The sequence below is a fragment of the Trichechus manatus genome, unplaced genomic scaffold, assembly GCF_000243295.1.
Source record: "Trichechus manatus latirostris isolate Lorelei unplaced genomic scaffold, TriManLat1.0 scaffold00048, whole genome shotgun sequence".
NCBI lineage: Eukaryota > Metazoa > Chordata > Mammalia > Sirenia > Trichechidae > Trichechus > Trichechus manatus.
In genome coordinates, this window is record NW_004443984.1 from 8,452,610 (window position 1) to 8,479,604 (window position 26,995).

The 26,995-nt window shown below is 47.6% G+C and overlaps 1 protein-coding gene across 4 annotated transcripts in view; it reads left to right on the top strand.

The window, feature by feature from the left end:
* Positions 1 to 26,995, top strand: part of ECE1 (endothelin converting enzyme 1) — a 140,633-nt gene that overhangs the window by 67,191 nt on the left and 46,447 nt on the right. Inside the window, exons 1-4 of one of the 4 annotated variants that reach the window (XM_023732125.1) lie at positions 1,549 to 1,691; positions 3,348 to 3,434; positions 11,991 to 12,132; positions 22,963 to 23,175. In XM_023732125.1, coding sequence (XP_023587893.1) covers positions 1,641 to 1,691; positions 3,348 to 3,434; positions 11,991 to 12,132; positions 22,963 to 23,175 — 493 coding nt within the window. In that variant the 5' untranslated portion in view covers positions 1,549 to 1,640. Of the gene's footprint in view, positions 1 to 1,548; positions 1,692 to 3,062; positions 3,137 to 3,342; positions 3,435 to 11,990; positions 12,133 to 22,962; positions 23,176 to 26,995 lie in introns of those variants that run through there. The other 3 variants (XM_004377159.2, XM_023732126.1, XM_023732127.1) reach the window with 3 other exon arrangements.

The following is a 26,995-nucleotide window of genomic DNA, read 5'->3' on the forward strand; positions in this document are numbered from 1 at the left end:
TCTAATCCCAGGTGGATTTTTTTCTTCATCAGAATGATCCAGGCATGCTCTCTGCAGAGAGATGCTTTGACAGGCTAGACACAAAGTTTTGCCTTAAGGTAGTGAGTTCCTTGTCACTGGGGCATACAAACACAATTGAGGGGGCCATTAAGCAATGATGCCACAGGGAACTATCATTTGTTGAGTGCCTACTATGTGCTAGGCCCTGACCTGCATGTTTTACATATATTAACTCACCTAATCCTCCCAGTAGCCTTGTCAGTTCAGTTTTATTATGGCCCCATTTTACAGATGAGGACACTAAGAATCAGGGGTCAAGGGACTTGCCCAAGTTTGCATAGCATGAAAAGAGTGGTGCCTGGTATTCAAACCCAGATCTGCCTGGCTTGAAAGCCTTGCTCCTTCCATCGTATGAAGCAAGTCCCCAGCTTCTGGGTCCAAGTTGAATATCTTAGGGGTGAGGTCATGTCCCCACATTGTTCGTGCCCTGAGGCCAAGCATCATGGTTTTAGAAAAATCCCATCTGTAACTAGAGCCCTGGTGGTGCAATGGTTAAGTGCCCGGCTGCTAACCAAAAGGTCAGCAGTTCGAACCCACCAGTTGCTCTGCAGGAGAAAAGACATGGCAATCTGCTCCTGTAAAGATTACAGCCTAGAAAACCCTATGGGGCAGTTCTACTCTGTCCTGTAGAGTCGCTATGAGTCAGAATCGACTAAACGGCACACAACAACAAAAAACCAGAGTTAAATGAAGAAGACTTGGAATCCTTTCTCTCTCTGTGGTGGGTAACAGGAACTCCTCCACCCAGTAGGAGTGAGGCAGAAGGCTCCAAAATCAAAATTCTTCCCAGGCACCCTGCCTCCCCACAAGGTCTGTGCGATGCCCCTAGATGTGTTTCCTTTGTCCTTGGACATTGCAAAGTTAGCTGCACAAAATTTTAAAGGTACTACCCCAGAATAATTTTCACCTCCCCTCTTTATTGCACCATTAATTTTATCAACTGTTTATTGAGCACCTACTGTGTGCCAGGTGATGGGATTCTCTGTTGGTCATGCCAGACCAGGTTCCATCCCTGTAAAGCTCACCATTCTGGGAAGGGGGAGGGAAATAGACAATAAAGAAGTGAAAACAAACAAAATTAACAGACTGCAATAAATACTATATACTAAATATGGAGCCTTGGTGGTGCAGTGGTTAAGAACTCAGCTGCTAACCAAAGGGTTGGAGCAGTTCAAACCCACCAGCTGCTCCTTAGAAACCCTATGGGGCAGTTCTACTCTGTCGTATAGGGTCGCTATGAGTCAGAATCGGCTCAACAACAACGAGTTTGGGGTTTGGATATACTAAATACGTTAAAGGAGAAAACAGGGTGTTGCAATAGAGAACAGTGGTTATGTGCTTGGCTGGTACCCTAAAGGTCAACAGTTCAAACTCACCAGCCCCTCCTCGACTGAAAGATGTGTCAATCTGCTTCCGTAAAGATTTACATCCTTGGAAACCCTATGGGGCAATTTTACTCTGTCCTATAGGGTTGCTACCAGTCGGAATCAGTTCGGTGTTACACAACAACAACTTAGCTAGGGTGGTCAGCACAGTTGAGGAGGTGGCATTTATGCTGAGATCTGAAACAGGAACCAGCCATGGGAGGAGTAGAGATGAGGAAAGAATGTTCCAGACAGAGGCACCAGGAGGTACGATTGTCTTGGGGGAAGGGGAAACTTGGAGAATTTGAGGAATGGACTGAAGGCCACATAAGCTGGGGCCTGAGTGAGTGAGGTACGGGGCAGCACAAGATGAGGTGGCCGAAATGGGCTGGGGCTATGAGGACCTGGTAAAGGATTCAGATTTTATTCCGGGGTGGCAAGATGAGTTTTCTTTTTAAAGGCTCACTGGCTGCTGAGTGGGTTGTAGAAGACAGGCGTGGAAGCCGAGAGACCAGTCAGGAGCTACTGCTGTCACTGTCCTTGTGCCCATGGGCAGTTTCCTTCCCTCTCTAAACCTGTTTCCTCACACGATTGTGATTGTGGGAATCAAATACGGGAATAAATGGAAACACACTTTAGAAAGCTGAAAAATACGTAAAATGTAGGGGATTCCACGTTTCATTAGAAGTGGAGGGCCCTTTGGGAAACTGCTGGGTTAGATTTTTCCAGGGTTCCTGGGTGGAAGGGAGAGTGTGGGGTGCCTAGAGTCCCTACCTGAGCACCCCACATCCAGGAGAGCCCACTTTTCCAGGCTAGGGTCACGGGGTCCCTGAGAGGCCTCAGGGGCTGGGGAGGGGGCACCCACTTGAGGCTCTTGACTCCTGAGACGGAAGATGGGAGGGAAGGCCACCTTCCTGGTGTTTTAATTGCCCCAAAGCAATGGTTGTTCATGTTTTGGTGGCAGGGTCACACCTTTGAGCATGGAGGCAAGTACTGGCTTTATACCCCATACCCCCAAAGTGCGTGCACACAGCATTTTTCATTCTGTGTCAAGGGAGTTCTCTGGAACTTCTTGAAGTTCATTCATGAACTCTGGCTTAGAGACCGCTGAGGTAGGGGAAGGGGAAAATGATTAAAGAGCTCCCTGCCTTTTTTATTCCACCTTTTTTTCCTTCTTCTTCTAATCTTTCTAGCTCTGATGGGGGAGAACCCCTTACCCCACCTAAGGGTCGGTTGGGGAAGGGAGAAACCTCTCTCTTACCTGCTCTGAGTCAAGTGGGGGGGCATCTTTCTAATTCTTGACTCTGTGCATCAGCCATTGGGGACCCCCTTATTGAAGCGGAACGTTTTAGAAGGGAGGGGTCGCTGCGAGTCTCCTTCCTGCCGGCTAGGGTCTTGTCGTGGGGGGGGGGTGCCATCTCCAGACTTCAAGGGAAAGGAGCGCCCCTCCCCAGTGCCCCGGTCTCTCAGACCGAAGGGGTCTACCCAGCGGTTGAGGGGACTAGGGAGGGAACAGGAGCCGCGTGCGCTGAGCAGGCCCCGCCTGCCCAGGCGGTGCGATGCCTGCCCCGCCCCGGCCCGGCCAGGCCCGGCTGCCGCTGCCGGCCAGCCAGGCGCGCAGCAGTGGCGGCAGGGACCCGGGTGTCACCGCGCGCACCATGCGGAGCGTGTGGCCGCCGCACCCGGTGGCCGCCGTGCTGTCGGCGCTGGGGGTGAGGCGCGGCGTTGCATAAGCGCGGAGGGTGCCCGGGGGGCGGGGACCCCCTCCCCCGCGCCGGCCGGTCCGTGGGCCAGTCTCGGGTGTCCTGGCCGGGGCGGGGCGCGGTGGCGGTGGCGACGGCAGCGGCGCCCAAGGCGCTTCCCCATTTGCGTGCAAGAGCCATGGAGGCGCTGAGGGAGTCTGTGCTGCATTTGGCCTTGCAGATGTCGACCTACAAGCGGGCCACGCTGGATGAGGAGGACCTGGTGGACTCGCTCTCCGAGGGCGACGTGTACCCCAACGGTCTGCAGGTAAGAGCTTGCCCGCCCCGGCCCTTCCCACGCTGTGGCACCCCGGGCTAAGGCCCAGACCTGGGCATGCGCACAGGTGTCCTCCCTGCCAGCTCGGGAGGGGGCCGTGCCAACCCCTCAGGCAGATAGCTCGTCCTGGGCTCGTGGGGGAAGAATGCAGAATCCTTCCTGGAGCAGGAGTGCCCACGAGTCGCTGAGTTCCTTCCACTACCCTCCCCTGATCAGCTCTGCCTGTTACCAAATCCTGTGAGCCACCTGCTTCTGGGGCCACAGCCGAGTGGGCAGAGTTGAAACACCCCCTAACCTGACCCGGTCCAGTTCCCCCTTTTCACTGAAGAGGTGGTTCCAGAGTGGCAAAAGGACTTGCCCAGGGTCACACAGCCAGTTACTGGCAAGTCTAAAACTTTCCCCGAGTTAGCATGGAAAGCCCTGTTCCTCTGGAAGCCCCTTAGTCCTGGGAAAATGGAGATGGTTGGTCACCTTATATGGTAGCCATTACCCTTCCTTCCTCTTTTCCTCCAAATACCTGAATATCCTGATGGGGAGGAACCTGTCCTCTGCCCTCTCTCCCTGCCCATTTTCAGCCTACTCAGGAACCCCAGTCCCTCTCCTTCCCAGAGTCTGCCCCTGTTTGAATCTAATATGCCCACCTGGTGGGGAGGGAGGCCTCACCATTTCCCTGCCTGGGGCAGAGCAGTGGGTGAGCCTACTTTCTGCTCTCCTCTCCTCTCCCTGCCTGGCTGGGCTGGGACAGTCCTGACCAGCTCCTCAGCCCTTGGTGGGATTTGGAGCCAGACAGGTGGGCGGAAGGGAGTTGGGAATGTCAAGGACACTCAAGGGGGCCCTAAGATGGGACTCCTGAGAAACCAGTGTAGAAGGAGGAGCAAGCCCCTTGGTCCAGGAGGACTTCTGCCAGATTGGCCAAGGGAAGCACTGGGGAGAGTATTCGGACCACCCAGTGAACTAACATTAAATCACAACTCATCCCGAGGGCTAGCTTTGGTAAGTGAAAACAGGCTGTCAGGCCTAACCCTACTCAGACATACCTCTTAGAAGCTGGAATAATAATACTTACAAACGGAAAGAGCGTTGGTTTGAGTCCCTCCTCCAGGATGTTAAATAGGCCCAGGGAGACCGGAACTCAGAACCCCCACTGCTCTACCCACTGTAAAATGGCACCCTTTACCTACATCATCAGGAGCCCTGGTGGTGCAATGGTTAAGCACTCTGCTGCTAACCGAAAGGTTGGTTGTTCAAATCCACCAGCAGCTCTGTGGAAGAAAAGACCTGGCAGTCTGCTCCCTTAAAGAATACAGCCTAGGAAATCCTATGGGGCAGTTCTACTCTGTTGTTATCAATAAGCTCGCTATGAGTTAGAATCGACTCTATGCCACATAACAACCACCACCTACATCATCTCCTTTAAGTGTCAGGACTACCCCCCGAGCTGTGGGGATTGCCTTCCCCACTTACAGGTGAAGAAACTGAAGCTCTCAGAGGGAAAATGACTTGCTTTAGGTCACAGAGCTGAAAACTAGGAGTAAGAACTCAAACCTAGGTCTGCCTAGGACCTCTTCGCTGCAGGCCCTTCTTAACAAGCTAAACCCAACAGGAAATTAGATTTCTGTGGCAGGCACTTTCCCTTCATAAATCAAAACAGAATCTAATCAGCAATCTTTTTCAGTCTCATCTTCCACAGAAATTTCTAAATATATCATCAGCACAAAAGCATTTGGAATTCACAACAAAAATAGTATGCTGTGTTATTATCATCATCATAACAACAGCCCACATGTTATATAGCCTTTTGCAGATCACAAAGTTTGTTCATCTAAGTAAGGCCACCTGGTGGAGCAGAAGGAGCCCTGTATCTGAAGCTGGGGATTTCTGATTCCCCTCATGACCTTGGGGAGCCGCTTAATTTCTTGAGCTGTGATTTGCTCATCTGTGAAATGGAGGTTAGAGAAAGTGGGTACAAAACACACCACACGGGGCCTGCTAGGATTATTGCTGTTGTTTTTATGACCTATGAGGTAAGGGTTGCTGTTCCCACATTGCAGATGATGAAGCTGAGTTTCAGAGAAAGGGACATTCCTGTGGTCACACACTAACATGTGGGTTGGAGTTCAGTGTTGGTTGCCCTACACCAAGCTGCGGAACTGGGCACCTCTGCAGCTTTTCCTGCAGGAAAAGCCAAAAAGCTTGTCCCAAGGATTTGGGCTATTTCTGCAGGTACCCAGCCTGGCTTGCCCTGACCCTTCACGACTTCCCCAAAGCAAGCTTGAACTAGCTCTCAGTTTGAACTAGCTAAGAATCAAGAACTCATGAACCTCAATTTACAAAATAGTTTTGTATTAATTTTATGCTTTTAATATATTTTTTCCTCAACATAAAAGCTTTACATGCTCATTTGTGAAAGAAAAAAAATAAAAGTCAAATATAAAAAAGGATTAAAAATAAAAACAGTAATCCTACCATCCAGAGATAACCACTTAGCATTTTTGGCACGTTTACTTCTAGTGTTTTATACATGTGTGTATATTTTTAAACATAGTTGAGCTCACTCTAAATACAAGATGTTATAGCCTGCTTTTTTCACTTAATGCCACTTTATAAGAATTTTTCTGTGTGGTTGAAAACGTTTGAAACATACTGCTGCTAAAGATCATAACACTTTATGGTACCAATATAAAAAATGTATTTGTTCAATCCACTGTGATTGGATAAATTGGCCAACTATACCTGAATTTTCTGACCAGGAGGAACCAGTCCTTTGCCCTCTCTCTTCCTGCCCCTTTTCAGCCTACTCAGGACGCCCAGTTTTTCCCTTACCCAGAGTCTGCCCCTGCGGAAATCTAATATGCATCACCACTTCCCCAGAGCAGTGAGTGAGGCTACTCTCTGCTCTCCTCTCCCTGTGGGGCTGGGCTCTAACGGTCCTGACCAGGACCTCAGCCCTGGTGGGCTTCAAACCCAGGCAGGTGGGTGGGAGGGAGTTGGGAGTCTGGGACATCCAAGGGGGCCCTGTGAAGGGGCTCTTAAGAAATACTAGGGGGGCCGTGTATGTTAGCTTTTCGGGTCATTTCCTGTGTACTGGACGCTAGAAACACAATTGTTCCCTCAATTTTAGGCTTTTTAAAATTGACCACACACCCCAAATCACTCTCCCTTAACAGGAAGCTATAAAAATAACCCGTTTGCTTTTTAAGACTTGGAAGCTCATCGGTTCCAGAAACTCCAAAGTTATCACTACCAATAACCTATCAAATGACACCTTACAATATTCATTCGAACTTGCCACTTTTATTACTGAATGCACTAGCAAACTATGTCAAATTTAGCTAGAGAAAAAACAATTTAGAGTAAGGTCTATCTATGTCTCAACCGAAAGGGTTTTTCTTCTTTCCCTTTATCTCATATTTTAGGCACAAATTACTTGCCATCCACTAAAATTAGTTACTTGTAGACCAAGCACAGAATTCAAAGCCAGACAATAGCCCTAACTTGGATCCCCAGCTCTGTCTCCCATGCGCTGTGAGACCTGAAAGCAGCTCAAGCAGTTTTCTTTGTAAAATGGGGTTAATATTATTAACCCACCTCTCAGAGCTGTCACAAAGATGAGACAATATAAGTGAAAGCATTTTGTATAGCGTACAGAAAGTGGATGTGCTTGTTACCAGGCTTATTATTGAAACCCACCATGCGTGATATCTCAGTGATGCCCTAAATAATAGCTTTTTTCTTTGAAACTTCTGCTCCACTAAACCCGGCTGCCTGACCCCTCTAACCCCCAGCACACAGCGTTTCAGCAGCTTGAAGGGAAATAACCTAAGTTGTTAGACTCCCATCATAAACTGGGGAACAGACAGCCACAACTGTTTACTAAAACCTTTGACACTCATCCAATTACTTCTAAAAAAAAAGAAAAATTTTTTAAGAAAAAGGAATGCTTAGATATGAATTCTCAGTAGTGTTTTTCTCATTTTTCTCTGCAAGCACAGGGCTGTTTCTCCAGGGTGATTTCAGGGGCAGTCCCACCTGGTACTTGAAAAAGACCTTTCTGCTTACCAGGAGGTACTTTCAGCTCCATCCACCTGTTAGAGCATTATATTCCTTGCTAAAAGTTGTTCTAGAATCGGAGATGGTCAAATCTAGGACCTCATCCAGTTTCCTGATGCCCAGAGGGGGAATGCAACAGGTAATGGTTACCAGTCGTTGGAAGAGTCAGACTTGAGGGCAGGGGACAGGTAGGGCTCAGGCAGGAGCATAGGAGGACAAGAGGACACTATAGTTTTGCCCTCAACTGGCCCCAGTTACCTCAGCCGGAAGTCCACCTCATGGAAACTTAACTGGAAGAAACTTCCCCAAATGGATACCCTCGATAGGCAGGGTGCCTTGCTGAGCAAGCTGTCACGGTCTGCCTGCCCTGAAAGGCTGACTCCGAAGCAGGCAGCCTGGTCCCCCTGCCAGCTCTCACAGTGGCCAGCCAGGCTCCTGGGCTGCAGGGGGTCGGCTCCCCGCCAAGCCCTTGGGCAAACTACTCCTGTTTGCTGCTCCATGCAGCCCGGGTCTTGGGGGTGGGGGGTGGGGTAGATCCTGGCTGTGGCTCAGGAGAAGCAGCCTCAGGGGCTGCCTCTGCCTTCCCTCCCGACCCCCTGCTCTGCCCAGCCCCCCACCCTTCTGTTGCTGGCTTGTCTCCTGGGCCCCAGGCTGTGCCCTGTCCTTGCCTGCAGAACTCGTTCTTGCTCTCAGCCTAGGTGAGCCAAACACTCACTTCTGTAACCAAATATTTATCCCTCATTAGAGTTTTGTTCCCTTGGCTGTGAAGACCCTGGGAACTCCTGGGCTGCACAGCCCGACTCCCTTTCTCTTTCTCTGTCTCTCTTTCCATTTCTCTTTCCTTCTGTCTCTCTCTTTTGAGGGCATCCTTTTCTCTGCCTCACACAATACACAGGAAATTAAACCTGCCAGGGAGTTGAGCGTCTTCAGTGATTCTCAACTCCATCCTCCAAGCATCAGCTCTGCTCCTTGGCTGATGGCCACTTCCTGGTTACCTCGCCTGAGGCTTGGGCTGCTTGCCACTAATCCTCCTACCGTCCAAGTCACAGCAGACCGGTTTCTCATGATTGACATGCCCTCATTTCCAAAAGGAGAGTGAGAAAGCACCAGCATCCTCCCCACCTGGGACCTCATCTCCCAGACTCCTCTGCACCATCCTATGAAGGAGGCCCGGCAGGTGTGACTGGGGCTCAGGGAGGCAGTTGTTAGGAAGAAGAGCCATCCTGTAACTTGAAGCCCTGGCCCCTTCATTGCTCCTGGGAATGGATAGCCTCTTCTGAAGAGGCCACTGTTCCCAGCACAGTGCCTCCAGCTGACTCCCCTCCATTTCTCCTGCCCTGGGAAGATGCCTCTGGATTCATTCTGCCCTCAGAGACAAGGGCTTATCTGAAAACCACGAGGCCCTTCGCCCAGCAGCATAAGTTGAGCAAAGCACATTGCAAAGGTTAAAAACCCTATTTTCAAATTCCACTTGCTCTTCCTGCCTGGAACCATGAATCTTTAATTTAATTCTGACTTAATTCTAATTTAATTTCACGGTGAAGACCATCTGTTTAGATTCAGCACTTAGCTTGACATCATCAAAGAGGCTCAGCTCCACACTCTGTGCCTCCGGGGGTAGCACTACCAAATGAGGATGAGGCTGCCACTTCTGGAGAGCTAGGCTGTCCCACTGTCCTCTGTCTTCTCTCATTCTCCCCCTACTTCCTGTGTTTCTTCTGGAGCTAATACTCGTACCTACTCCTAGGGATGTTGTGAGTATGAAGTAGCATGCTCAAGCAACAAAATAGAATTAACACAATGCCACAGACACCTGTTAAAGCACTCAGATGTTAACTCGTTGCCATCGAGTCTATTCCGACTCACAGAGTCCCTAAAGGACAGAGTAGAACTGCTCCGTGGGGTTTCCAAAGCTCTACTCTTTATGGAAGCAACTGCCGCATCTTTCTCCTGCAGAGCGGCTGGTGTGTTCGAACTGCCGACATTCCAGTTAGCAGACGAGCACTTAACCACTGCACCACCAGGGCTCCTCACTCCCTTTATTTCTTCTTTCTTTCTTCCGCTTTCACCTTCTTAGATACCTCCTTTTTTGTCCTTGCTTCTGGCCATCTGCTTGCTCTCTGCACCACAGCATTTCTCTGTCTAGATGAGGTGGAGTTTTCCGGTTTTGCAGCTCTGACCGACTGTGCTGCCCAGAACCTCTCTGGCTTCCTAGAACCAGCACCAGGCAGAGGGGTGCCTCTTAAACCAAGGTCTCACTACCTCTTTGCCTTGCGTGCATGCACACACACACACATACACCACCACCACCTCCCAGTAACTGAGCTATGATAATTGAGGCACTAAGGGGCCTCTAGGAAGAGGAAGGGTGAGACAGGTGACAAGTCTAAGAATAGAACAACAGCAAGGAAGAGTGAAATAAGTGTCAGCACCCCCAGGTGAGGCAGCACCTGCTTCAGATCGTCTGGGACCCCTAGATCTCCGGTGCCCAAAGTAGATTGTGTGAGATAATTGATGTCTCTGAAAAAGCACTTTGTAAGCTTTTGAGCGTGGTGAACACGTTAGCATCCTCCTAGGCTGGCTGTCTCTGCAGTAGTCCCTCACAGCCCAGAGTAGAGTACCGTGGTCAGAAGTCTTCATTTCTCACACCATTTTTAAAGGTTCTTAAGGAGTTTCAGAAGGTGGTGTCAGTCCGTCTACCTGACATTGCTGCTTTAGCATCTGAGCCTCCTGGGCCTCTGAGGGTCTGGGAACAGGGGTCAGACTGGACCTCTTCAGAAATAAGACCAGACCTCAAGTTCCTTTTCTTGGTTTCAGAGAATCCAGCCAGGCTGGACTGTTTTAGAAATGACACCAAGCCTCAAGTTCCTTTTCTTGGTTTTAGATTTAGAACCCACTGTTTCTCCCACAGAAAGTGCACATGTTCTCCTTTCTCTCGTCATCAATTCCTGGTCATTTCCTGCCCTGAAAACACTCAGTGATGAGCACACAGTGCCCTTCCCTGAAGTGGCCTGCCTCAGATTCCCAGGTACCAGACTCCATCAGGACTGTGACCTGGCTCCTGGGATCAGACACCACTTCAGTTGTTGGTGGGGCACTTTGCAGCTCAGAATCTGGGCCTCCTTGTCTCCCCTGCGGCTGCCCCCTCTCCCTGCTCCTTGGCAGGCTGGGACAGCCTCCTTAGGAGTCGCCCTGCCTCCACATTCACTCCCCTCCAGGCCTTGCTCCCTCACCTTAACCTTTCCAAAAGGCAAATCTAATCATGCCACTGTAGTCCTCCGGAAAGAGTGTAAACTTGTTAACCTGGCTTACAGCGCCCGTTAGGATCTAAGCTTTGCCTCCCTCAGTCTTTCCTTCCCCATTTACCTCGCTAGGTCCTACATACTCTTAAAGACCCAGCCCAGGTATCACTCCCTCCAGGAAGCCTTCCCTGAGTGAACCTTGCCCACCCATGTCTGTTTCTTTGTCTGTCTTACTGCTGGACTGTGAGCAGCTGAAAGTGAGGCAGTCCGTCTTCCCCTCTGTATTTCCAGTGTGGCCCTGAGTCAGTGCCATATGGTTACTGAGCCGAGCCCCATCTTCTGGAGAGCCTTCCTGTCCTGGGTCCCTGGCTTTTGTAGGAAGCACCTCTAGGAACCGAGAGGAACCCTGAGCTGGCCTCATGTGTGAGGGGCCTGGGCTGAGGGCTCTGAGTGCTGGTGGCTGGTGTATCCCGTCCTCAAGCCTGGGAGGGCCCTGCCACACTTCCTCTCATTGTGCCTCCTTTCCTGTTTAGCTAGACTGTTAGTCTGGGGGCATTTTTCCTCCCTTTAAGGACCTGTCTGAATAGAGCCGTTTCTCCTTGCATCTACCCCAACATTTCCTAAGACCTAAATCTCTGACCCACTGATAGACTCCAAAGCTGACATACTTGGGTTAAACTCCCAGCTCATTTAGCTGTGTGATGGGGACACAGCTCTCTGGACCTCAGTTTCCTCATCTGTAAAAAGAGAAAGAAGAATGCAGCCCTCATGGGATTGTGAGGGATTAATGTGCCAGGGACGTCTGTGCTCCTGGAGAGTGCCGTCAGTGTGAGCGTGGTTGTGGCATCCTCAGCCCCGGCCCTGTTGGTGTGGGGTTCCAAGGAGAGCCCAGCTTGATGCTCCCTGGATGCCTGCAAGTCCAAACATCCTGTTCTTTTTTGAACTTCTTACAGGAGAAACAGAGAAAAAAGCTGGTTTTTTTCCCTTCCGCCCATATCGGGTGACACTAGAAACGGGCCTGGCTGAATTGAGCTGCTGACTCTCTGATGTTTGGGAGCAAATCCGAGCTGCTGAGCAGGGTGGCAGATCCTTTCCTGGATTAGGGCTGAGTCCGTGGGAACTGGACCACCCCTGAGACCACAGGGTGGCCCTGATGTCTCCCCGGGGCCTGGGCCTGTGGTGGAGCCCCTTCTTCCTGAGGAGGGGGAGCCCTGGGCTCATGTTCTCCCCACCCCTCCTGCCTCCTTCCCTGCAGGTGAACTTCTGCAGCCCCCGGAATGGCCAGAGGTGCTGGGCTGCGCGAACCCAGGTGGAAAAGCGGCTGGTGGTGCTGGTGGTGCTTCTGGCGGCAGGGCTGGTGGCCTGCTTGGCAGCACTGGGCGTCCAGTACCAGACAAGTAGGTGCCTCAGCGTTGCCTTGTGGGCTTGTCTCACCGCTGTCCCTGGCTCTCTCCACTTGTCCAAGGTGGGGAAGAGGACTTCCCTGCTCATGGCAGGACTGGCCTCCAAGCCCAAGAAGAGGAGCTAGCCTGGAGGGCTCAGGTTGCTGAGATAGACCGAGACTCGGGAGGCAGGCAGTGTGGGGTGGTGTAAAGGTTTTGGAGCCAAAAGGATGTGATTTCAAATCCTGGCCCAGCAACTTATTGGCTATGTGACCTTGGACAAGTCCCTGGATCAGCCAGAGCCTGTCTGTGTCTTCTCTACTTTAAGGTGGGGGGGAAGCAGTGTGGCTTTGAGGGTTCGACATAATGTATATGACATTCCTGGTGCCTAGTACAGCTTCTTTAACCTCAGCTCTGGGTGCTATTGTTGATAGGAGGTGGGCTAATTAGACACACAGGTTGGTACTGTCTGCCATTTTTAGATCCAATAAAATGGCAATAGTGGCTTCCATTTACTGGATACTTCCCATGGTCCAAACACTACTTTACAGGTGTGATCTCATTTCCTCCTCACAGCAACCCTGCGACGTATGGTTACTTTGGGCCCCATTTTACTCCTGAGGAAGATGAGGCACTGAGACTAAGTGACCTGTTGGAGGTTACAGAGCTGGGAGAGAGGGAGGGGAGGCTGGAATTCAGCCACAGGCTCCGCCTACCTTGGTAATCCCAGTGCATCCAGGTGTGCATGCTGCTCACAGAAATGGCCTTTCATCTCTGAAAAAGCCCTGTCCTTGGAAAGCTGTCCTCTGTGACCCAGTTGCCCTTTGTGTACCTCTGTAATGGATGGATCTCTTTCACCTTGTGTACAGTCACATTGAGTGCTTGGCTCTGACCCCACTGTCAGGGCTCTGAGGCTGGTTCTCTGGACCTCTAGCCGAGTGCCTCGCACAGGCTTGATGTTCAGTAGGCATTTATAGGACTGGAAAGGGCGGGTCCCAGTTACAAATGAGAATGGGGAGTCTAGCCAACTCCAGGGTCTCCCTACTCCCTTGTACCCCAGCATCTGGCTTTCTGACTGCAGATGGCCCACCTGGTTGAGGGGCCTCTACAGGCTTTGCTCAGCATCCCACCCCACTGACTTGCCCCTTCAAAGAGACCACGAGCCTCCACAGGATCGGGGAATTTCTCCCCCAGATTTGGTTGAGCACTTCCCCACTGTGAAGTTGCTGGCATGCATGGGTGGCCCTGCTGGACTGGGATGGGGAAGAGCCCAGGGACTTCATTTGAGTCATCTGTGCCTCCCTCTTGGCTCAAATACAGAGTCATTCATTTATTCATTCATTCCACAAACATTTAGTGAGTGCTTACTCTGTGCCAGGCACTGGGCTAACGATGTAGGTTGTTGTTGTTGTTATATGCTGTCAAGTCGGTTCTGACTCATAGCAACCCCATGTACTACAGAACGAAACACTGCCCGGTCCCGCGCCGTGCTCACGATCATTGCCACACTTGAGCCCATTGTTGCAGCCACTGTGTCAGTCCATCTCGTTGAGGGTCTTCCTCTTTTTCACTGACCCTCTGCTTTACCAAGCATGATGTCCTTTTCTAGGGACTGATCCCTCCTGATAACCTGTCCAAAGTATGGCAGTCTTGCCATCCTTGCTTCTAGGGAGAATTCTGGTTGTACTTCTTCCAAGACAGATGTGTTCATTCTTTCGGCAGTCCATGGTATATTCAATATTCTTTGTCCACACCACAACTTAAAGGTGTCAATTCTTCGGTCTTCCTTAATCATTGTCCAGCTTTCACATGCATATGATGTGATTGAAAACACCATGGCTTGGGTCAGGCGCACCTTAGTCTGAGCACAGTTAAGTGTTCTGGAATTCCCATTCTTTGCAGTGTTATCCATAATTTGTTATGATCCACAGTTGAATCTTTGCTTTTCACCACTTTAAAGAGGTCTTTTGCAGCAGATTTGCCCAATGCAATGAGTCTCTTGATTTCTTGACTGCTGCTTGCATTGGTGTTGATTGTGGATCCAAGCAAAATGAAATCCTTGACAACTTCAATCTTTTCTCTATTTATCATGATGTTGCTTGTTGGTCCAGTTGTGAGGATTTTTGTTTTCTTTATGTTGAGGTGTAATCCAGATTGAAGGCTGTGGTCTTTGATCTTCATCAGTAAGTGCTTCAAGTCCTCTTCCCTTTCAGCAAGCAAGGTTGTGTCGTCTGCATAACGCAGGTTGTTGATGAGTCTTTCTCCAATTCTGATGCCCTGTTCTTCTTCCTATAGTCCAGCTTCTCGGATTATTTGCTCAGCATACAGACTGAATAGGTATGGTGAAAGGATACAACTGTGATGCACACCTTTCCTGACTTTAAACCACTCAGTGTCCTCTTGTTCTGTTCAAACAGCTGCCTCTTGATCTATGTATGGGTTCCTCATCAGCACAATTAAGTGTTCTGGAATTCCCGTTCTTTGCAATGTTATCCATAATTTGTTATGATCCACAGTTGAATGCCTTTGCATAGTCAATAAAACACAGGTAAACATATTTCTGGTATTCTCTGCCTTCAACCAGGATCCATCTGACATCAGCAATGATATCCCTGGCAGTTCCCTGTCAACATACTGCTGCAGCCACTTTTGAATGATCTTCAGCAAAATTTTACTTACGTGTAATATTAATGATATTGTTCGATAAGTTCCACATTCGGTTGGATCACCTTTCTTGGGAATAGGCATAAATATGGACCTCTTCCAGTCAATTGGCCAAGTAGTTGTCTTACAAATTTCTTGGCATAGACGAGCGTGCACTTCAGCACCGCATCCGTTTGTTGAAACATCTCAGTTGATATTCCGCCAATTCCTGGAGCCTTATTGTTTGCCAGTGCCTTCAGTGCAGCTTGGACTTCTTCCTTCAGTACCATCAGTCTCTGATCATATGCTGCCTCTTGAAATGGTTGAACGTCGACCAATTCTTTTTGATATAATGACTGTGTATTCCTTCCATCTTCTTTTGATGCTTCCTGCATCGTTTAATATTTTCCCCATAGAATCCTTCACTACTGACACTTGAGGCTTGAATTTTTTCTTCAGTTCTTTCAGCTTGAGAAATGCCGAGTGTGTTCCTCCCTTTTGGTTTTCTATCTCCAGGTCTTTGCACATGTCATTATAATACTTTACTTTGTCTTCTTGAGACGCCCTTTGAAATCTTCTGTTCAGCTCTTTTACTTCATTATTTCTTCCTTTTGCTTTAGCTACTCGATGTTCAAGAGCAAGTTTCAGAGTCTCTTCTGACATCCATTTTGGTCTTTTCTTTCTTTCCTGTCTTTTTTAATGACCTCTTGCTTTCTTCATGTGTGATGTCCTTGATGTCATTCCACAACTCATCTGGTCTTCAGTCATTAGTATTTAGCGTGTCAAATCTATTCTTGAGATGGTCTCTAAATTCAGGTGGGATATACTCAAGGTCATACTTTGGCTGTCACGGACTTGTTCTAATTTTCTTCAGTTTCATCTTGAACTTGCATAAGAGCAATTGATGGTCTGTTCCGCAACCAGCCCTCGGCCTTGTTCTGATTGATGATATTGAGCTTTTCCATCATCTCTATCCACGATGTAGTCTATTTGATTTCTGTGTATTCCATCTGGCAAGGTCCATGTGTATAGTCGCAATTTATGTTGTTGAAAAAAGATATTTGCAACGAAGAAGTCGTTGGTCTTGCAAAATTCTATCATGATCTCCAGCATCGGTTCTATCACCAAGGCCATATTTTCCAACTACCGATCCTTCTTCTTTGTTTCCAACTTTCGCATTCCAATTACCAGTAATTATCAACGCATCCTGATTACATGTTCGATCAATTTCAGACTATAGAAGCTGGTAGAAATCTTCAGTTTCTTCGTCTTTGGCCTTAGTGGTTGGTATGTAAATTTGAATAATAGTCGTATTAACCGGCCTTCCTTGTAGGCATTTGGATATTATCCTATCACTGACAGCGTTGTACTTCAGGGTAGATATTGAAATGTTCTTTTCGATGATGAGTGCAATGCCGTTCCTCCTCAAGTTGTCATTCCCGGCATAGTAGACCATGTGATTGTCTGATTCAAAATGGCCAATACCAGTCCATTTCAACTCACTAATACCTAGGATATTGTTATTTATGCAGTCTTTTTTTTTTTTTTTACCACTTCCAATTTTCCTAGATTCATATTTTGTACATTGCACGTTCTGATTATTAATGTGTGTTTGCAGCTGTTTCTTCTCATTTTGAGTCATGCCACATCAGCAAATGAAGGTCCCGAAAGCTTGACTCCATCCACGTCATTAAGGTTGACTCTACTTTGAGAAGGCAGCTCTTCCCCAGTCATCTTTTGAGTGCCTTCCAACCCGAGGGGCTCATCTTCCAGCACTATGTCAGACAGTGTTCCCCTGCTATTCATAAGGTTTTCACTGGCTAATTCTTTTCAGAAGTAGACTGCCAGGTCCTTCTTCCTAGTCCATCTTAGTCTGGAAGCTCAGCTGAAACCTGTCTGCCATGGGTGACCCTGCTGGTATCTGAATACTGGTGGCATAGCTTCCAGCATCACAGCAACACGCAAGCCCCCACAGTATGACAAACTGAGAGACACATAGTATGTAAGTGGTGCTTAAGAAACAATTGTTTGATTATTTAACTATTTAGGTTTGTAGTTTTGTTTTTGTTTTTTGTTTTTTTTTTACCAAATGTACCTTGTACTGTGCCTAGCCTAGCAGATACTTAATGCATATTTGATTAATTAATTAATGGTTTCCAGCCCTTAGCCATATGTGCTTGGCCTAATGCCTGCATATCATAAGTATGCCGATAATTTGCAAAACGAATGATTGAACAAACAGAGGAACTAGGAGGAGGATTAGGCCTAGGGCAGCCTTTCTTTGTTGATCACCCTCATCCTAAATCAGCTTCAGTTCAGAACACCCTGTCTGCCAGTCTGGACCCTGGCCAGCACCCTCTGCCCAGTTCTCGGCCCTGTGTGTGGGAGCAGACCAGACTCCAGCAGCCAATGTTGCCTCTGGATGTTCCCAAGATATTTCTTTACCAGAAACCAGCAGGGAGCCCCTGAGGGCCAGCTCCTGGTGATCAGTCCCAAAACACATCTGCTGTTATTCCCAGGTGGGACCCACAAAGGAGAAGTCCTGTTTCCATCTCTGTCCCAGCTCAGAGCTGAGGAAGGGTTTTCCCCAGGCCCAGAATTGGGTGAGAGGGACATCCCTTCTCGCAGGGGTGGAGCCAGGTAAGGGATCAGGAGACCCCTGAGCCAACCCATATGATCTCATGAGCTGCAGTGGCCTGGGAAACAGTAGCCACCCCAGATATCAACAGCCACCTCGTTACCCAGCAGCAGGGGCTGGCGTTGGCCGCATCTGAGCAAATACTAGGCAAAGCAAATCCTCTGATGATTCTGAAAGACACACCTATAAGGTACATCTGAATAACACTTGAGTACATATTTATCCCCCTTGCTGCTGCACCCTCCTTTACAAATACTGCAGGTACTTTGCAAACAGCAGCAGGAAAACAATGAACAGGTTCTCCCAGAAAATCCTCTAAAGTGTCTTACAGAGTGTCAAGGCCAGTTGCTTCCAGACAAGTGTCTGTGAATTAGATCTGGGACCTGTCTCAGCCTTCTCAACTGATCACACCTGGCCTGAAGGAAAGAAATATTTTTTGCCTCCAAGGGTGGTGACCAAGTGTTGGACAAAGCTCTTTCATTCATTGACTCATAATTCAATCATGTATTCATTCAATAAACATGTTGAACAACTGCGAGGTGCCAAGTACAATGCTGGACAAAGGAAATATAAAAGCAAGTAAGACACTATCCCTACCCTCAAGTTCACAGTCTAGTAGGGGAGGTAGACAGGTGGATAACCATCAAGTACTGCATAGTCTGTGCTGGGATAGTGGATATCAGACAGCCAAGGGGCACAGAAGAGGGCTGACTAGCCCAGCTGGGGGTCTGGGAAGTTTTCCCTAAGGAGATGGAACTTGAGCCAAATTTTGAAGGCATTGACCTTGACCTTAGTTGAGGAAGACCTGGAAACCATTAGTTAATCAGATATGCATTAGCACCTGCTGAGCCAGGCATATTTGGTAAGGGATCTACAAACCATTAAATAGTCAGTTAGTTAAATAATCAAATAATTTCATTTCTAAGCTTCACCTAGGTACCTAGCCCAGAGTTCCTGGCTGATGCAAACAGTTAGTGAGCTCGACTGCTAAACAAAAGTTTGGAAGTTGGAGTCCACCCAGAGGTGTTTTGGGAGAAAGACCTGGCCATCTACTTCTGAAAAATCAGCCATTGAAAACTCTGTGGAGCACAGTTCTACTCTGACACACACGGGGCTGCCATGAGTTGAAGTCAACTTGGCAGTAATTGATTTTTTTAGGTGCCTAGCCCAGTGCCTGGCAGCGTAGGTGCTCAATAAAGAACTCAGACCTCTGAGATGGCTTCCTTGGGACTGGCCTATTTTGTTTTTAAACCCAAGTCCCCTTATGATAACCACAAAAACCTTATTCTTGCTCTCTTGTGCACACATGCACACACATACACATGGATTCTGATGTGCCACACTCCCTGAAAATCATTCTCTTCTCGTCTTTCTTCTGGGTAGTCCCATCAGCTGAAATTTTGTCAAGCTATACTTCCTGTATTTGTTGTATAAAAACAATAGGTATTCTTTTTCCTTTCCAAATACGAAATTATATCATAATAGTGAATAGGCTTTTTCAAACTACACAGACATCCTCTTCTCCCCCAACCCGGTAAAGATTCTGGTACATCCCCTAGTTGGGAAGGGGAAAAACAATTCCAATTAAGATGATCTGATCTAGAGATATTTAAAATGGGAGTCATATTCCCCCACCATTTTCTCTCTCTATTGTCATACCTTACCCAAAACCAGACCTGTTGTTTTCAAGTTGATTCTGACTTACAGCAACCCTGCAGGACACAGTAGAACTGCCCCATAGGGTTTCCAAGGAGCAGCTGGTGGATTCGAACTGCCAGTCTTTTGGTTAGCAGCCATAACACACCGTAGCTCTTAACCACTGCGCCACTAGAGCTCCAGTGTCATATCTTATATATATTGAGCTTGTATATATAGCCCAATATTTTTTAAAATAATATTTTATTGGGTTTTTGGTGAAAGTTTACACAGCCAGTTAGGTTCCCATTTGACAATTTCCACACAAATTGTTCAGTTCAGTGACATTAGTTACATTTATCACAGTGTATCAACATTCTATTTAATTGTGTTTTTTTTCCCTTTCCAGTACTCTAGTTTCCCTATTCCCTTATCTTCTCATCTTTGGTTTTGCGTAATTGCTGACCTTTTGATCTCATACTGATGGTTTTTAAGTAGGGTACCAATCTTACTGGTAATGTCCTTTATTTTGTGTGCCACTCTGCTATTTCGCTAAAAGCTTTAATATCAGGGGATAGGCTGAGTTCTAGGTTTAAAGAGTATCTCAGGGTGATAGTCTCAGGGAGTCCTCTGTTCTCTACTGTTCCAGTTTGTCTGGCTTTTTTTTTTTTTTTTCTTTTAAATAAGAATTTGAGTTCTGCTCCACATTTTTCTCCCATTCTGTCTGGGATTGTCTCTTGTGACCCTGGTCAGAAGGGTCAGTGGTGGTAGCCTGGCACCATCTAGTTCTTCTGGTCTCGGGTAGATGACATTATGGCTTGTGTAGATTTAATTTCTTCTCTGAGCTTATGGTTACCTTCTTACTATTTTGCCTCTGGCAAGTAGAGACTCATAATTGTGAATAATTTTTTAATTGTATAGTTATCTCAAAACAAATATTTACCTCAAAATCCAGAAACCCTGATTTTCCACTGTTGTGCAGCTCCTCTGAGCCCAAAGTCAGCCTGAAGGACCTTGTGTTTGTCATCAGGTGTTAATAAGCCCACTAGTTAACCACACAAGATTGGCTGGGTTATGTTTTCTGGGTAAGGTGAAGACTGCTCCTGCCAGTCCTTGCATTCTGTTCTGCTCTCTAAAGATTGGCCTGGGAATACCTATTGTTTTTATACAACAAACTACAGGTAATAAAGCTTGACAAAGTTTCAGCTGATGGACTATCCAGAAGAAAGATTAGAAGAGAGTGATTTTCAGGGAGAGGGGCACCTCAGAATCTGAGTGTGCGTGCATGTGTGGGTGTGTGTGCACACACACAAGAAAGAGAGAGAAGGAGGATAAGGTTTTTGTGATTATCATCAGACCCTAAGACTTGACGGTGTTGAGGCCCAATCCCCAACCATTCAGCCCCTCCAGACCAGGGGAAGTGGGTAGGCACTCAGGAAGACAAGGACAGTGAAGGGAAAGGGATCGGGCACACTGGCCCCAAACCTCTAGCGTTTCTGCAGTCACTTCTGCCTGAATCTCTATCCAATAGGACATGAAGAGCCAGAGGGGAGGTCACATGTTAGGAATGCCAGCCACCATTCACTGAGTCTCAGCTCTCATCTCTCAGATATTGTCTTAGTCATCTAGTACTGCTATAACAGAAATACCACAAGTGGATAGCTTTAACAAAGAGAAATTTATTCCTTCACAGTCAGGTAGGCTAAAAGTCCAAATTCAGGGCGTCAGCTCCAGGGGAAGGCTTTCTCTCTCATCAATGTTCCCCCAGACTAGGAGCTTCTCTGCGCAGGGACCCCGGGTCCAAAGGACGTGCTCTGCTCCCAGCACTGCTTTCTTGATGGTATGAGGTCCCCCTGTCTCTCTCCTCATTTCTCTCTTTCATATCTCAAGAGACTGCCTCAGGACACAATCCAATCTTGTAGATGGAGTCCTGCCTTACTAACACAACTGCCACCCATCCTCCCTGATTAACATCATAGAGGCAGAATTTACAACTATAGGAAAATCACACAATACCAGGAATCATAGCCCAGCCAAATTAATACACACATTTTTTGGGGAACATAATTCAATCCATGACAGATATGAAATTAGTTCATCCTCATAGCAGCCCTGTGAAGTGGGCCCTACTCTTCTTCCTATTTTCTAGATAGAGAAACCGAGGCTCAGAGAGATTAGTTCACTCACGTAAGGCCCCACAGCAGGAAGCAGAAACCTGGGATTTGAACCCAGGTCTAACAGCCTCCCTGCCTCCCTGCACTGTGGGGACATCAAACTTGCCAGTCAGGCCACACCAGCATCTTTGTGACTGGGAACTGGGAAAGAGGTGATGGGAAAGCAGACCACAGCACTGGAATTGACCCACCTGGATTCAGACCTTAACTCTCCCGTTCAACCTTGTGACTTTATTCTGTTCACTCTCTCAGAGCCTCCATTTCCTCATCTATACGTGGGGCTATCACACCTATATCTGCCACCTGTTGTGACGCTTAAATGAGATCATGACTCTGTGTGAAGTGTCTGGCACACTCAGCATTCAGTAAACTGTCCCTATTGTCTGCAGCCCAGCTTGTGTCAACAAATTATTAGACCGCGTCTGTGTTCTTAGCGCAAGCCTGGGTCTTCATCCCTGTCTCTTGCAGTCAGATTCGACTTACCCCTCTCGTCGGGCCACTCCTGAGGCTGCCCACGGTCTGATTTAGTTTCTTTGCTAGAGCTCACCCACTACAGGTCCTCACGTGCCTTGAGGCAGAGGTCTGGCCTCTTCCTTTCCTCTGGCCTTCAGACAGCCCTCACCACCGCTGTCCTGCGCCCTGTAAGAGCCTGCTCTGAAGAAGCTGCTTTCTCTGCTCATTTGTGTTTTGGAGGCACATGTAGGATTTGACAGTCCTCTCCACTGCCCAACTGTACCAACTACTGTCCCTGCTTACTCTGGCATCTGGGAGGTGGGGCTGCCCTGCCTCCTGACAATGTGGGGCAGTTATCACAGGAGAACACAGCAGGTGCTCAAAAGGTACTCTTACCCGGCCCAGAGTGGGAAGGACGTGGTGTACTAGAGAAAGAGCAGGGCTCACCTCCCAGATTGGCCATTGAGCATGGTTCTTAGCCTCTCTAGGCCTTAATTTCCTCAAGTATAAAAATGGCCATAAGTAAAATGACCTCTTAGGATTGTTTTGGTTTTGTTTTTTGAGGATTCAGTGAGGTAACTCTCCTGCCGATGAATGATTGTTCATAATTCCTAACTCCTATTCTTAACTGTTTTTTCTTCTTCCTGAGTCCTGGCACCATCTTGTCTGCAAGTAGCAAATAGTTTATGTTTGTAGAATGAAGGACAGTCTCCTACTGTTGTCTTTTGACTTTTCTTATATAATGTTTGTGTCCCCAACTAAATTATTAGCTCTTAAAGGAAAGGACTATGCCTTTTATAACCCCAACACACACACACACACACACACACACACACACACACGCACACACACACCCCACGCGCACACACACCCCATACCCAGCAAAGAACGTGGAAGATACTCAATACTTACTTTGTTGAATAAATGAATGCATGAATGAGTGAATAAATTTGTTGAATGCCAGGAGCAAAATTTTAAAAATCAGTGAATATTTGTGGAAGTAAGGGAGGGAGGGAGGATGGACTAAGAGAAACACTTTGGTTCTGGGTACTTTTTAAAGCTATAGAGAGGATTGTAGGCAAGTACAATCAGGAATAAATATATCAGAAATAAAACAGATTCCTGATTTTACGAGCCAGGAGATCGTAAATCTGTTGAAATCATTTCTCTGTAAGGGCCTAGAGATCATCCAGTGGCAAATCTTTGGTCAGGGCCGGTTGGAACGTGTCATCCCTGGTCCCAGGCCAACTGTACTGGGCTCCCCCAGACTCCTCCCTACTTACAGGCCTCTTGTCCTGGCAGGAGCTCCCCCAGTATGCCTGAGCGAGGCCTGCATCTCGGTGACCAGCTCCATCTTAAGCTCCATGGACCCCACGGTGGACCCCTGCCAAGACTTTTTCAGCTATGCCTGCGGTGGCTGGATCAAAGCCAATCCTGTGCCGGACGGCCACTCGCGCTGGGGGACCTTCAGCAACCTCTGGGAACACAACCAAGCCATCATCAAGCACCTCCTTGGTAAGCACCCAGCAGGGGAATGGGAGAATGGGCGCAGAAGGGGCTGTCAGCCGGGCCCACGCAGCCAAGCTCAGTGAAAGAAGGAGTTTGGCAGAATGGGAAGGCCATAGGCTTTGGAGTAGGTGGAACTGGTCAGAATATCTGCCTTGTCATTTACAGTGTGATCCTAGGTAAGCTGTTACCTCTGAGCCTCAGTTTCTTCATCTGTAATACCCAAACTGCAGAGTTTTGAGAGGTATCAAAAAAACAAAACAAAACCCATTGCCATCAAGTTGAATTCTGACTCATAGTGACCCTACAGGACAGAGTAGAACTGCCTGCCCCATAGGGTTTCCAAGGCTATAATGTTTATGGAAGAAAACTGCCACATCTTTCTCCCACAGAGCAGCTGGTGGGTTCGAACAGTTACCAGTATTTAATTCCAGAACATTTTCATTATTCAAGAAAGAAACCCTGTGTCCGTTGGCAGTCACTCCCCATTCCCCGCTTCTCCCAGCCCCAGCAACCACTAATCTACCTTCTGTCTCTATACATTTGCCTATTCGGAACATTTCATATAAATGTAATTGTACAATATATGGGCTTTTGTGACTGGCTTATTTCATTTAGTAAGATGTTTTCAAGGTTCATCATGTTGTAGCATGTATCAGTACTTTATTCCTTTTTATTGCTGAATTCCCTTATATGGATATACAGCATTTTATTTGTCCATTCATCAGTTGATGGACATTTGGAGTTGTTTCCACCTTTTGGCTATTATGAATAATGCTGCTATGAGCATTCATGTACAAATTTTTGTGTGGATGTATGTTTTCAGTTCTCTTGGGTATATGCCTAGGAGTGGAATTGTTGGGTCATATGCTAACTCTATGTTTAACATTTTGAGGAACTGCCAAACTGTTTTCCAAAGCAGCTGTACCATTTTACATTCTGAACAGCCATATATGAAGGTTCAGTTTCTCCACAACACTTGTTATTATCTGAATTTTTTATTATAGCCATCCAGGTGGGTATGAAGTGATATCTCATTGTGGTTTTTGTTCTATTTCATTTCTCTCTTTTTTTGGAGAAGACAAATTTACATTTGTTGAACAACTGCTGTATGCCAGATATAGTACTGAGTTTTTTCTTCCCATCAATGACAGGTAGTAAGTACACAAGCAAAGCTTTAACCTGAAGATAATTGGCTGTCTTTGGATTTGATTCGTAAAGCTATAGTGATGTAGCTAATCCCAGTCTGCAACTTAGGTTTCTTTTTTTATTTTTTACATTTTTGGTGAAAATATGTACAGCAAAACATATACCCATTCAATGATTGTTCCATTACAGTGCATTGACAGTGGGTACATACTTTACATTGTGTCACCATTTTCCCTGTCTCTGCCCATATTGTTTCACCTCCATTAACTTAAACTCTCTGCCCCTTAAAGTTCTCATCTGTGTTTTAGAGTTACTGTTGACCGTTTGATCTCATATAGGTAATTCTTTTAAAAAGCACAATTCTCAAGGCACATCTTCCTTATTAAATGAGTTAAACTGTTGTTTAGTTTAAAGATGACTTCATGAGTACAGCTTAGTTTTGACTAGTATTGGCTGTGGTTTTAGAAAGTCGTAGGCAAAAAGAATCGAGGCTGAGCACACTCGATCCAATTTTAAAGTTGTGATCCAACAAAAGTTATAACAGTTCCTTGGAGAGCTGGTTCATGAAGACAGAAATCTTCTTTGGCCTCCTGGTGATAAGGCTTGTATGATAAGCCATCTAACCAAAGTGTTTCTCTGTGCATCTTGTTAGGCCTTCGGCCCCTCTAGCTGACCTTAGCATTGGTGGCTTTATCCCCATTTTAGAATCCCAGGTCTCCTTGTTTGCAGCTCTGCCCCTGGCTAATGTTTGTTGAATTATCGGCTGCCGGGTTGGGTCCTCTCTGACATGGCATCACAATGCCCCACACTGTAACATGGAGAGGTCCTCACTTGAACCTCTTAGTACTGGAACTTTCATCATCTCTCTTTCCTGCTGGCCCCTGCCCCATCCTGGGGCCCTAAAAGCTGGAAGAGGCCAGATCATGACAGCCAGTCAATTAATCTACTGATGGTAACACAGATTTGACAATTGCTTACCACACTGAGTTTTTTAAAAGCCCTTAAGATACTCAAAAATAGATGAAATAGAAGAAGCCCCTTAGAAGGGGATAAATCTTCTCAAAAGGACAGAAACCTTCCCATGAGATAGGAAAAGATGAGAATTTGACAACTATGTATGTAAGGCAACTGCATCTTTTAGATGAAAGTGGCAATAAGCAAACCCGGTTAAGGAGACCTTTCCTTTCTTTCCCACCCCAGCCCCAGGGGGCATGGCTGCTACCGGATGACACCCACCCAGGCAGGAGTCCTTGGCAGCAGCCAAAGCAGCAATAGCCTCCTGCTCGTCCCCTGGAGGATCAAAGCAGGGTGGTATATGGGGGTGGGTTGAAGGAACTCTCTGTTAGAAACAGGACAGCCCAGCCTGAGCTGTCTCCCTCCCTGCTTTGTCCTACCAAAGGCGTCTTTGAAAGAGAACATAGCCTTTGTTTCAGAACTAGATGCTTAAAAAGCAAGTATGTCTGTCGTAATGAGACCCAAACTCAGAGATGGTCCTTCCCTAGTGCCCAAAGACCCAGCTGGGAGCTTGGTGGGGACCATCAACAGAAGCGGGGGAATATTACAGGTAATATAACAAGATGGGCTAGAACCCTTGCTTCAGAGTCACAAGGACCTGAATCAAATCCTGGCTCAGCCACTTACTGGCTGTATGATCTTGGGTCGGTTACATAACCTCTGTGGGCTTGTTTTCTCATCAGTAAAATAAGATCCATGCCTCTTTCTTAGGGTTGTGAGAATTAAATGATCAAGTGCATTTAAAGTGCTTTGCACAGGCCTGGCATGTTATGGTGGCTGCTGTTTACATTGATGTTTGTTGAGTGCCCACTGTGTGCCCACTGTACCAAGCTCTTTATATCCATTGCATCCTTCATCCTCACCCCAACCCGGGGACTTAGGAATTGTTGCCCCATTTTGTAGATGAAGAAACTGAGGCTCAGAAAAGTTAAGTAACTTTGCCAAGGACACATCACCAGTTCAGAATGGAGAAGGGCTCAAGCTCTGGGGGGAAGCTACCACCAAGAGAGAATAGGACAAGAAAAGTGGCCAAGCCCTCTGACTTCTCAGTTAGGCCCAGAACTGACCCTTGTATATTGGGAGCTGCCCGTGTATCTGCCCATGTGCTCTGATCCTGCTGGTTCTGGGGCTGTTTCTTATCAGGAGGACCTTGGGCTTGTCAGGGCTGAGTCTATACCCCCTGCACCCCCTCCCAAGGTGACAGGGCTCATGAGGAGTAGATACCAGTTCTGGGCTCTGGCCTTATATTTCCCCTGTCCCTGAGGGTCAGGTCGTGGGTGGGGGACTGCACTGAGCTGGGCACAGAACAGCCAGAACCATGCATTCAAGGGCCAGGGTCTGGTGGTATCTGGAGGCCAGACTACAGCATTTTGAAGTCAGGAGGCTCTGACTGCTAGCTTGGCTGCTTATCAGCTATGCAGCCTTGGGCGAGTGAGCTGGCTTCTCTCCAGTAGTGTCCTTATCTGTAAAATGGGATAGTGCATAATGCATGAAGTTACTGTCAGTATTGAATCACATGGGGTAGGAGGAAGTGCACAGTACAGAGCCTGGCACGCAGGGAGTGCAGTAAGTCAGCGCCACCTGGGTGGTGGTAGATGAGCTCCAGCCTGGACTCCTCCAGCAGGGCTCTGTGACTGCAGAGAGGCACCCGCCTCTCAGGGCCTCA